Consider the following 13,205-nt stretch of genomic DNA (forward strand, 5'->3'; position numbering starts at 1 on the left):
ACATGACTCCAAAGGAAGGATGATTTTAAGCATGCATTCAGTTAATCTGCTGGTGTTGATCCTGGAATAACAGGTAGCGTTTGTCGAAAATCTCCTGCTAATGAAACCAATGCTCCGCCAAAGAGTGCTGAGTTGTTTCTCAAATCTTGCAGCGTTCGATCCAGAGCTTCCAGAGATTTTTTGTGTGCCATTCTGCACTCATCCCAAATGATGATTTTGCATGATTGGAGTACTTTGCCCATTGACGAATTTTTCTTAATGTTGCAAGTAAAATCTTCTAGAAATTGCACTTTGACAGGTAATTTAAATGCAGAATGTGCAGTTCTTCCGCCATCCAAAAGTGTTGCTGCAATTCCTGACGAAGCAACAGCCAATTCTATATTTCATTCTGACCGAACCTTAGCCAAAATCACGGAAATTAAGAAAGTTTTTCCTGTTCCTCCAAGTGCATCAAGGAAATACAATCCTCCAGATTGGTTTTCTATCGCTTCTTTTGTTCAGGCACTAAAAGGGGCATTTTTTCTGCTAGAAATGTTTGCAATTGTCGAGCATCGTACGTGATTTCTCTTTACAAATCAATGTCACCAACATTTTCGTCTGATCGAATAGGAGAAATCATACCCACTTGCATAAGTGTCTTGCTTTGAATTTGCAGACATTTATCTTCAAGTCGTATCAAAGCTTCATTATACATTTCTTCAGAATATTCAAGCGATGCATCATCCCTGATGTTTCTTTCTATGCTTAGGATATCTTCTGTCATACTGTTTTTAAATTTGTTCCAAAGTTCTCTTGGGTTGGATGGTGAGCAAGAAACTAAAATAATTGCAAATAATATCCTTATCTGACACGGATTATTTCCAATGACTGAGTCTTCCAGTGTTGTTTCCCAATGTGAATCATTTTTCAAAAGGTTCAGTTTCGCACATGCCTCTCTATAGGATTGAAATATTTCTCCATCCTATGTTCTTAAGTCTTCGAATGATGTCGGACCACAAACATTGACCAAAAGTAGTCGTAGATAAAAACACTCCGAATTTTGAGGATGTACGTTATATATTCTGCCCAGAGCATCGGTCGAATAAACATTTGGCCATCCTTCAACTGGTTTTCCCTTTTTCCGTCTTTTAAATTTTTTTGATGATGGGATCCATAGTATGACGGAATTTGTCCATACAACAAAGTTTTGGCGAACGCATCTTTTGAACATAGATAAAAAATGCGGTTAGCGTTGTTGCTGGATATGTTGCTGCCCTTTCACGTGCATTGGTTACATTAAAATAAACTCTTTGTCAATTTTCCAGATGTAAAGATACATGCACAACAGTAGGACTGCGTTGATGGATAGGGAATCCAAATATTCTCCAAATTGCTTCGTTACTGCTTAAATAGCGTGCCATCTGATAATGACTTATTTCATCATTAGGATTTTGAAGTGAAAATACAGCCATATCCGAACCTTTATTTACGTACTTGCAGATGTATTTTATGGACTTCACCGAATTGAAGCATTCCACATTGATGTGAGCCTTGAACGTTTTAGGCAAAAGTGGACAGTAAGGGACTATCCAGCGGTTATCAACATCAACGTTATTGTTTGCCACCTTTATCACTATTGTTTGACCACCATCAGTTGTAGATCGATGACGATAAAGCGGAAAGCCGTCAATACCAGTTATTGTGTCGTGAATGAATTGCCGTGGATATTTTTTGGTACACTTTCCATCCACCATACATGGAGAATTTGGATTAATTACTCCACATGGTCCATAAACCATATTCTTGACAACGACTTCATGTAGAATTGGATCCACGTTTGGGTCAGGTATTTCCGCAGATATAATATCGTCAATAACATCGGGTGTTACCTTTTCAACCAGCCAAATTAGGATATGAGCATGAGGCAGCCCACGCTTCTGCCATTCTACCGTATACATCCAGCATCTCGTTTCTCCGAACACACGTAGTTTAACAATGAAATCCATTAGAGATATCAGCTTTTGCCTGAAGACCCGGGCTATTATGTCATGTCGATGTACCGATGTTTGTCCTCCAGATAACGCAGATGTTATTTCCACCCACTTTGGATTGCATGTAAATGTTATGAATAAGTCTGGCCGGCCACATGAACGCACATAAGCCATTGCATCCTGTGTATACTCCTGCATATGGCGGGGGCTTCCTGTGAAAGATGCAGGCAAAATGACTGCTTGTCCGAGATCATTTGGGTTGATGTCATTATGATTGTTCAAGGCATCTCGAAGATGGATGTAAGCAATTTCGATTGGTATTGCCGAATATACATAAGCCTTTCAGTTTCAATTTTTGCATACATATCCACAATGTACTGATGAAATAACTCACGACAATTCAAAATGTGGTTCGTAGCATTTTGACGGATCATGATACGATAAGCGTAGAAATTCATTGAGCTCACTTTTTTGCTGGTAGGTTCATCTGTAAAAATAAAATATAGTTATAAAAATAAACAACAAATTCGCGCAATTTCACTTACTTGTTGCTGGATTTATTTGGCGAATTTGAAAATGGTATCCATCATCTCCGTATGGAAAAATAATAGGATACTGTAGAGCATCGTATGATCGGTGTGTTTCTGATATTCTGTTTACCCTATCATCGCATCGACGAACTATGATATCTCGATGTGCAACAGGATCTCCCACCATTAAAACTTCTGTAGGTGCATTGTAGCGCCCTTGGTGTTCACCTGCTGGTAACTTGTCAGCGTGCATTACAACCTGATGATTTGGTAGTGATTGTAGATCAGTATTTGCTTTCTTGAAAGTCCGGACTAATTCATTGTTTTCATGCAGCATTTCTTGTAATTGGGCAACAATTCGTACTCTTGTGGCGGGGTTGTATTGCCGACGTTGTTGGACCTGGTCAAGGTCATCTGCTTGCCCCATAAAATAAATTTGAAGATACTTATGGTCTCTGGTAGGTAACAATGATCCGTCATCTGGAAACATGAATTATATTTTCGAATGTTTGAAAGAAAATCTTCCGGGGGTGGCCGTAAGTCAGGCAACACAATTTTACCGTTACCGCAGCATATTCCGGTTGGTTCATTTTTGAGCGCATTACAATATTCACAAACATTATTCATTTGACCAATAGAGACCAATTCATCGTCACTGTAATCCATATTTGGATTGTAATTAAATGCGATGCGTTCATAAACATTTAGACGGTTTTGAACTCGGCGTTGATTATGGATTCTGTGTGCATTACGTTCCTCTAATGTAACAGTACCCATCGTTTGTGCTATTCTGAAGCGTTCATTTCTGAGACGTCTTTCTCGTTCACCCTGGGTTTCAATACTTCTAGCATGCGCTACTATTAAACGGCGATCTAATTTGTTGACTGGAGAGTCGTTCATTTTGCTGATTAGAAGATTCGTTCGTGATGTAGATGCTAATAATCGTTGAGTTGCAAGGCGGACATTGTAGTGTTCAAGTCGTTCAGCAGCTCTTGAAGTTGACGCTCTATTGTGAGGCGAAGTTCACTCTCTTGTGGCGTTTCCTGTATCCTTTGAGACTGTAGAGACAATGCGTTTTTAGTTTTTCTGCTTTGCGATGACTTTTTTGGAGGCATGTTAATATGTTATAATTCACTTTTTTATTTCACTTTCACTATGCACTTAAAAATACTTCACTTTCGCGTTTTAAAAAATTTACTTGTCGGTGTTTTCGACACTTGTTGAATGACCCAAATTGATTAATGAACACCTATTTGTACTACGTATTTTTCAAAATTTTACGGTCAGGTACTTATGAATGAACGTATTTCTGGTAGCTATATACCTGATTCAGCGCGTGTGGGTTGCAAAATTTTCAGAAAAATGTACGGTCCTACACTTGGCTTCTGTGAAAAGCCATACTAACAGATGACTAACGGAAAAACACACTTCACTCAGGTACTTATGAATGAACGTATTTCTGGTAATTATATACCTGATTCAGCCCGTGTGCGTTGCACAATTTTCAGAAAAATTAACGGCCCTACACTTGGCTTCTGTAAAAGTCATCCATAACAGATGGCCAATGGAAAAGTGTATCAGAGTTTATTAGCTTTCAAAATGAAACACCTGCACTTATTTGTGAATAAAAACGTAAGATATTCATATATTGGTCATAGCATTACTTATTTTGTTCAATGAAGACGGGTTTAATTTGGCATTTAGTCGCCCAAACCCAGTGCAGAAAATTTCAGCCCACCTCTTTAACTTCTTCAACGAATACCTTATATATAGAAGACCAACTTACCATCACAACTGTATATACCATAATGTTTGCCGGAACTGCGGTCACCGCACACCTTACAGGGTATATCCAGAAGGCGATCACCTAGAAAATAAAGGAAAAAGAAAAGTCACAAAGATTGTCAAATGTAAATCAAAAGGGACACTAAAAATGTCCTTTAGAAATTTTGTTAAAAGAGTAAACAAAGTCATCAATATCTGCTACCCATTGGAAACCCCTTCGGAAGAGACCGAAGGTGTTGGATCTCATCACGTATTCTTTACCATTTATTTTTACTAATCCATGACAATTTGGTGAGCACGTAAATTCATTTTATTTTTAAAATCTACAAAATTCCTCTATAAACAGTCCGACAATGACGCTGATGTCCTCATGCCTCCTGACACTTGTCAAAACAACAGCCACCACAGCAACAGGAAGAGAAGCAACAGAGAAGTCTTTCACGAAAAATATTTTCGCTTGACACTGTATTAGTGACAATTGACATATTGTTTTTTCGGTGTTAGGAGAACACCAATGTTATTGTTGTTGTTGACATGAACCCCTTAACCTTAAACCTTGAAGGCATGCCAGCTAATCAATGACGCGTGCCATAAATTTTCACACCCTGTAAGTGGTTTGGCAATTATGTTGAGGAGGGGTGAAGAAGTGTGTGCACAATTATCCAATATTTGTTGAAATTTACACACAGAGACTTGGCTTAAAAAAGGTACCCTTTTGGTGGTTGGTGTTGCTAGTGATGTATAAGGATTTTTGCCTTTGCCTTTTTGCAGTTTTGTTTAGTTTAGAATTTTTTCGGTTGGGCTTTTTATATTTTTCTAACCTTAGACAGGTTTTCAATTGGACCCTATACAATTTGCACACTTTAACACATCGTCTCCCTCCCCTCCTTGATTACCTCACCTTGTGGCTTATAATTTTTCTGTGTATGGTGGGTGACCTTTTTGTTATAGTTATTTGTTGTTGTAATAGTTTTCTCTCCTTTGTCCTCTTTGTTGTTTTTTTTTCTAAAACAAAAAAAAAACTTTTTGATATCTCCTTTGTTTATCTTTTTAAAATAAACTTTGTTGGTGTTTTTGTTTTGTTTGGAACGTGTTGCTGTCCTCATTTCTTTGTGTGAGAAATCCTGATTTTAATATTCCTCACATTCAGATTTTGTTTCTTGTTGTTATTTTTATGATTTTAAAATAAACATAAGGACACATTTTTCCAAATTTTGTTAACAACGCTGCATGTTTATTTAAAAATTGAAAATTATTTTAAAGTCTCAGAGTGGTCTATTCTCGCCGTGTGGGAAAAGGTAAACGACAATTTCTCAGGATATTGTGAGTGTTCTTATTGCCCGAAATCAAAGCAAACAAGTAAAAAAGCGTTAAGTTCGGCAGGGCCGAACTTTTTATACCCTCCACAATAAAATATTCTGAACTAAAACGGAATAATTATTTTCTTTCCTGTCCACAATTTTAGGCGGAGATATTTTGTGATCACTGATACCTAAATAAAGTAAAAAAGCATAAAAAATATATTTAATCGATCGGGAACCTTATATGGGAACCTTATATTGGCTATATCAAAATGTGGACCTATGTTTTTGGTGGAGAAGTTTTGTGACCACTGGAAACCTCAAATGTCAAATTGCAGATACTTGGGCCAAAAGTTTTAGCTAAAATCCAAAACACCGAAAATCGGGGAAAAACTGCCGAAAATCGGGAGGTACCGCTATACGTACGGTATATTAAAACATGGACCGATGTTGACAGTTTTTAGTAGAGATGTTTTGTGATCACTTGGAACCTCAACTGTCAAATTACAGGTAGTTCGGTGAAACATTTTAGCTAAAATCCTCAAAATACCGAAAATAGGAAGGTACCGTTATATGGGGGCTATACCAAAACATGGACCTATGTTGACGGTTTTTGGTGGAGATGTTTTGTGACTACTGGGAACCTCAAATGTTCAATTGCAGGTAGTTCGGTAAAAAAAAATTAGCTAAAATCCTCAAAATACGAAAATAGGGGGGTACCGTTATATGGGGGCTATACCAAAACATTTACTTATGTTCACAGTGTTTGGTGGAGAACTTTTGTATTGAGAAAGTCATCTCCGGTGAACTTTTGTATGGGAAAAGTTATCTCCGGTGAACTTTTGTATTGGCAAAGTCATCTCCGGTGAACTTTTGTATTGGAAAAGTCATCTCCGGCGAACTTTTGTATTGGGAAAGTCATCTCCGATGAACTTTTGTATGGGAAAAGTCATCTCCGGTGAACTTTTGTATTGGCAAAGTCATCTCCGGTGAACTTTTGTATGGGAAAAGTCATCTCCGGTGAACCTTTGTATTGGCAAAGTCATCTCCGGTGAACTTTTGTATGGGAAAAGTCATCTCCGGTGAACTTTTGTATGGGAAAAGTCATCTCTGGTGAACTTTTGTATGGGAAAAGTCATCTCCGGTGAACCTTTGTATTGGCAAAGTCATCTCCGGTGAACTTTTGTATGGGAAAAGTCATCTCCGGTGAACTTTTGTATGGGAAAAGTCATCTCCGGTGAACTTTTGTATTGGGAAAGTCATCTCCGGTGAACTTTTGTATGGGAAAAGTCATCTCCGGTGAACTTTTGTATTGGGAAAGTCATCTCCGGTGAACTTTTGTATTGGAAAAGTCATCTCCGGTGAAGTTTTATATTGGCAAAGTCATATCCGGTGAACTCAACTGTCAAATTACAGGTAGTTCGGTAAAAACTTGTAGCTAAAATCCTCAAAATACCGAAAATCGGGAGGTACCGTTATATGGGGGCTATACCGAGACATGGACCTATGTGACCGTTTTAGTGGAGATATTTTGTGTCCACTGGGAACCCCAAACGTGTAATTACAGGTAGTTTGGTCAAAAATGTAGCTACAATCCCCAAAATACCGAAAATCGGGAGGCATCGTTATATGGGGCCTATACCAGAAAGTGGTCCGATACAGCCCATCTTCGAACTTGACCTGCCTATGGAACAAGTAAGAAAGTATCAGTCGGCTTTGCCGACAGAGATATACCCTCAGCCTGTGTGGATTGAAATACTTTTTTCCCAACAAAAAAAACTTATGTATTTAGGGGGGTTTTCCGAATTCTGGGCGTATGAACCGGCAAAAGTATGGACAGGATTAAAGCTCAAAAATTTGTGGGGATAGAGATAGTTAGGACTTTGTTATCATACTAGCCTACGAAAAACATTATATCGCTACTAGGAAAACCTTCGGCAAAAATGTCCAAAGAATCCTCGAACAGGCCCCTAACCACACAAAAATGTTGAACATTTGTGTGGGTGGTACCACAAGGATTGCAAAGATATTGCCCAAATTTGAACATAAACTAAGTTTCGACAACATTTTTAGAGATCCAACGTTTGGTCCAAATCGGTTGCTACGTCTATGAGAAATCGCGCGTATCATTTCAGCGAATATTTTCGAACTTTTGTGGGGAAGGTACAGGAAGGGGTGGAACCTTAAGCACCACCTTCGAATTTCATCTAATATTCGAAGAAATATTACAATATCCAAAGTGTGGACGAACGCAGTATTTGGTTCGAGCTCTCCGGCCACTACATATGGTATCATAAGGGCTGGCTTCTTAAGAAGTATGGACTTGCCCCTGAAAAAAACTTTTACTGTCGTAATGGAGGCAGCGAATGCAAGTTGCTTCAACAAAAATCAAAGTGATTTGAAAGCAGGTCTTAAAGTGAATTTATCCAAAATTTTGTGTGGGAGGTACCCGAAGGAGTGGACAAATATAGTCCATATTCGAACCTGATCTATGTCTGGTAGATATATTGGGATGTGTAAAGTATGGACCAAATCGGTTACTTCCTTTAAGTGTTATCGTGCGCACAATTTTCCGAATATTTTTGAACTTTTGTGGGGGGGGGGGTACCCGAAGGAGTGGACTGATATAGCTTTTCTTCGAACTTATACTAAGTTTGGACAAAATATTACGAAGGCCAAATTTTGAACCAAGTCAACAGATCCGCTCAAGAGTTATCTTGCGCTGCAACCACTAAACACAGTGTCATAGGGTTTTTTTGCAATTTTCAGGCTATTTGCTCAGAAAGTATGGACTTGCCCCAGATGAAACTTGTACCGTCGTATAGAGGCGGTGAATACAAGTTGTTACAACAAAAACCAAAACGATTCGAGAGCAGGTCCTAAACTGAACTTTTCCGAACTTTTGTGTAGGAGGTATCCGAAGAAGAGGACCGCTGGAATCCATATTGGAACCTCATCTAAGTCTGGTAGAAATTTCACGATGTGCAAAGTATGGACCCAATCGGTTACACCCTTAGTGCACACAAATTTTCCGAACATTTCGGAACTTTTGTGGGGAAGGTACCGGAAGGAGTGGACCGATATAACCCATCTTCGAACTTAAACTAAGTTTGGACAAAATATTACGAATGCCAAATTTTGGACCGAATCCGTTCGAGAGTTATCGTGCACTCCAGCCAGACAGACGTACGGACATGGCTAAATCAACTCCAAATTGTCTGAAACACATTTCGTCCAAACATACTTGGGGTCTAAAACCATTATTTCGATGAGGCACATTTTACCCGTATGAAAGTGTATATCTCCAACATTTTTGAAAATTTAACATAGCTGAAGCCAAGGTTTACGCTTTTAGAAATCGCGACTTGTGATTCTATATTATACAAATTGGCCTTAAAAGATAATTTGCGTGGAAACTGTGGCTATATTTATGTTAAAAAATGGGTAAAAATGGGTTGAAGCCACCATGTCATTTTTTGTTTTCTCTCGATTTGTGAGTAAATCACACTTCTCTTGATTTTCCTGTCAAAGTAAAAGTAGAAGCAAACTAAATAAGGATCATCTCACTAATGTATTATTTTTCAAAATTTGAACTGCTTCTACATTAAATGATGCTGACATTTTGAAGCCAGATTTACAGTGTTCTTTGAAATTTTCTTCTAATTTCATTCCGCAAACAGGATTTTCAAAAAATCATAAATAGGATTGTAGTACTTGCGATTCTGAGTTATTTGATACGTATATTGTGAATGTAGTCTGCAAAGCTTCATAGAAATCTGCATCCAAATGCGGAAATTTTGTGCGAATATTTTTCTAAAAATCATATTTTTCGGGTCTAATATTTGCAATTGTCTCTAGAATACCTCGTACTCCATTGCACATTTTGGTTTTTTACGTTCCGGACACAATAAATCATTCCTCGTGAAAATCCATTTACTAAAACGCGAGTTACGAGAAATTCCAAAGTAGAAAAATCACCTAAAATTGTTTCTGAAAATATCGCGTATTTTGTCGCGTTTTCTGCGGATCGTTTCCACTGCAATGAAAAAACTAGTGCAGCACCTTCGTTTTAGCGGAAACAGAGATTTGAAAACTTCACTGATAAGGAAGCTACATTCATTTTATTCCAAAAAATAGTGTGTGATGCTACATCCACGGTTCTTGATTGATAGCCTGCAATTAGATATATATCGATGTAGATTATCATGGTGGACACTGAAATCGGATGCGGACAAAAATTGTATGCACTTTGCGCAAATTAGCGATATTTTATAGGCTTTTTAATGCTAAGATGCAGCCGATGCTACATCTTTCAGTCCAAATTATATTTCGAAAAATATATACAACTTAATAGATATGGTCTTGCTGTACATGAAAATCACATTCAGACAAAATGATTTTGATAATTACGCGATTTACACGTATTTGAAAATGCATATAAATAAAAATGGGTTTTTTACCTCTATTTCCATTTCAGAAGTTTTGAGATATATCCGCATCAACCCCTCAATAGGAAAGCTTTTATATGAATGTCTATAAAGAAAAATCCGTATATTTTAATGGGAGATTTAAGCAAAATGAAGGAAGTATTCCTATAAATTTTTACAATATTTTCTACTACATAATGCATGTGAAAAATATTTTTTTCAAACAACAAAATTATTTTTTTTGACCAAAATATGTGTTATTTTGGCTGTAACATCCAAACTATAACACCAATCTGTATTATTGTAGTCTCATTTGATTCGCCGTGAAGTTTTGATCCACAACAAATTTGTATCTAATTTTATGACCACTAAATGGGCCTTAATTTTGGAAAAAAGTTGACTTATATTCAATAATTTATCAATTTTATGTACATTCCGCGAATTCTGTGTAACATTTTGCAGGTATTATGCAATCTATTCGCTGAAGTCACTTCGAGAGAACTTTTTTGTAACAATTGTGCTCATTCAAATAATTAGCGTTTTTATAATATTTTCTTTCTTAAAAAGCGAAATAAAAGCGCCATAACTTTTGTCCGCAACAACCAAAAATTGGCTCGCTACCAGATTCGTACTGGGAATTTTTTTCTTACCTACATATCAAAAATCGTTGATGTAGCGCGAAAAAAATGTATCCTTTTTTTCTGAAATGGAATATGAAATAATTGACAATATTCGTGATATACCTTCGTTAGCATAAATGCTGAGGGTATAAACAAGATTTTTACGTATTTAATAAGCTCTGCAAAATATATGAAGATCGGGCAATTCGTTTTTTGAGCTATCGTGTGTTTCACAACGAGCTCTTCTAATATCTCAGCCATTTTTGCTGCTCTACTTCTAAATAAGCCAATAAGTTTTTTTTTAATTTTTTGAAAGTGATAATTAGAGGCAACCCCTTAATATTAATGATTTAGTAAGGAATGAAGTAGTTGGTGAAGAACTAGTTTCAATCTTATCATCTACGGAACACAGCCTAGTTCTCAAGAAAATCATGTGACCGAATTAGAACAGGAATTATATTGCGATTCGATCCACTCTCAAATTAATATCTGATCATTTTGTGTGGTCATCGAAAAAAGCTAATATATCATCTTGGACAAAAACCGGTATTACGTGCCAAATGTCAATAGTAAGAAGCAAGCGATTTGCACATATCAGCATCGACATCGACAGACCTTTACTATCTTCGAAAGATTACAGATATTGCCTCACCTGCATTGACTGTTTTACAAGATGGGCGGAAGCGATTCCTATAGAAAACATCACAGCTGAAACTGTAGCTTCTGAATTTCTACATAGCTGGGTGTCTACATTTGGTGTTGTTCCAAAGCTAATTGCAACGGATCAGGGAGGCAAAATTGGAGTCGCAATTATTTCAAGAGTTAGCTAAGGTAATTGTATCGAAAGTTATTCACACAATATCTTATGGTCCACTGACTAGTGACCGAATTGAGAGGTGGCACTGAAGTTGGAAAAATGCCATAAAATGTCATACGGATACAAACTGGGTTGACAAGTTAGCGTTAATAACACTGTGCAACATTTTTTGAAAGTACAGACCCAAACGAAAAGAAACCCTAGTTGGGATTTGTTGTGTCAGATTCAGCTCGGATTTTATGGAACCATCCAAACATGGTAAAATATTGAGTTTTTAAAGAAATTCGGGGCCATATCTCTAAAACCAATGCGCATCTTCTTCTGACATCTGAAGAAAATTTGAAGATAAGGAGAAATAGTGAACTCGAAAAACTACATTTATTGCCTCAAATTTCAAAATATATGCAAAAATTCCACAATTTTTATACATTTCGCACCGTATCTCCAAAACCGTTAATCTGAATATTTTCTTTTGAAAAAATATTCTCTGGAATGTAATACACAAATCTTCAGAACATGTCATTGTTGTAAAATACCTCTATGCCGTTGTTTTCAGTACATTTTTCAACGACGATTTAATAAAAATGTCAATAATGTAGTGAAATCCGAAATGCGAGAAAAAACAGTTGGTGTGAACTGTGTTAGAAATACGTGTTGTAAAAGATATGATACAAAATACCGCTGAAACAACATAAAATAAGCATTTTAGAGTTTCAGAATGTTCTAAAGAATTATTGAGAACTTTATTTGGAAGATGTTTGCAAAAGGTTACATGGTTCAACTCCCAATAGTTGAGCCGATACTGACAAGAATTTCAGCAATTATGTAAAATTTTCTATATTTTATAGATTTTGAAGCCCTAGATAGAGTTTTTCTTATGTGTTTTTTTTTCAGCAAGGTCAAATTCCTATTCGTTTCTGAGATAAAGGCCTGATAAATGCAAAAAAACCGGTTTAGATAAGGCCATAAAATCCCAACTGGATCTGACAGGACAAAACTCTACTAGGGTTTTTGTTGTCTAAATATGTACTATTCAAAAATGCATACTAGAAGTTGTTTGCATTTTCAGTGTTGCATAGTGTAATGCTAAGACTACAATGATCAACATCCGCTGATTCCGCAAATTCCTGGTCAATTTATAAGTGAAATTAAATATTCCGCCAGTAATGACCGGGTTTCTAGTTTCTCTGAGCACATTGAGAATGAATTCCGTGAAAAAGTTCGAGAATCCAGAATGGTTACAAGACATAGTACAACATCACTATACAGTTGTTTTACATAGCTGAAAAATATACCGTTGTAAATGAGGCCGGTCGAACAACCTACTGAAAAAAAGAATCAAAACGATGCTAGAGAAGCTCTTAAACTTCACTTTATCCGAATTTTGCGTGGGAGATATCCAAAGAACCGATATATTCCATATTCCAATCTGATACATGACTGGATGAAATAATACGATGTGCAAAGTTTGCAAAAATCAGAAAATCTCTACGAGAAATATCATGCGAATTTGCCATTTTGGTTGGTGCAGTCAAGATTTCTTGGAGCTTTTAGGCCAATATCTCACTAGGTATGGCCTAGCGCATGAAACAAATTGTACCGTCGTAGAGGGAGCGGCAAGGAAAACTTACTGAAAAAAATTCAAAACGATCCGAAAGGAGCTCTTAAAATTCACTTTATCCGAATTTTGTGTGGGAGGTATCCGAAGGAGTGGACAGATATATTCCATATTCCAACCTGATGCATGACTGGATG

The 13,205-nt window shown here is 37.0% G+C and overlaps 2 protein-coding genes across 2 annotated transcripts in view; both read right to left on the reverse strand.

Moving 5' to 3' along the window:
• The window catches only part of LOC141392214 (protein dissatisfaction-like), a gene marked incomplete at its 5' end in the record, with an annotated part of 81,198 nt that extends 76,824 nt beyond the window's left edge, over positions 1-4,374 (reverse strand). Inside the window, one exon of the mRNA XM_073965168.1 lies at positions 4,287-4,374. Coding sequence (XP_073821269.1) covers positions 4,287-4,374 — 88 coding nt within the window. The remainder of the gene's footprint in view (positions 1-4,286) is intronic.
• LOC141394834 (uncharacterized) lies at positions 1,293-1,985 on the reverse strand. The gene has a single exon (XM_073969789.1). The coding sequence runs from the start codon at positions 1,983-1,985 to the stop codon at positions 1,293-1,295; it is 693 nt and encodes a 230-aa protein (XP_073825890.1).
• Positions 4,375-13,205: the final 8,831 nt, after the last annotated feature.

Source organism: Musca autumnalis, unplaced genomic scaffold (genome assembly GCF_047663935.1).
Source record: "Musca autumnalis isolate F117 unplaced genomic scaffold, ASM4766393v1 scaffold_2, whole genome shotgun sequence".
In the NCBI taxonomy this organism is placed as follows: domain Eukaryota; kingdom Metazoa; phylum Arthropoda; class Insecta; order Diptera; family Muscidae; genus Musca; species Musca autumnalis.

Coding starts and splice junctions, on each gene's coding strand:
- LOC141394834 (XM_073969789.1), bottom strand. CDS start 1,985: ATGGATTTCATTGTTAAACTACGTGTGTTCGGAGAAACGAGATGCTGG.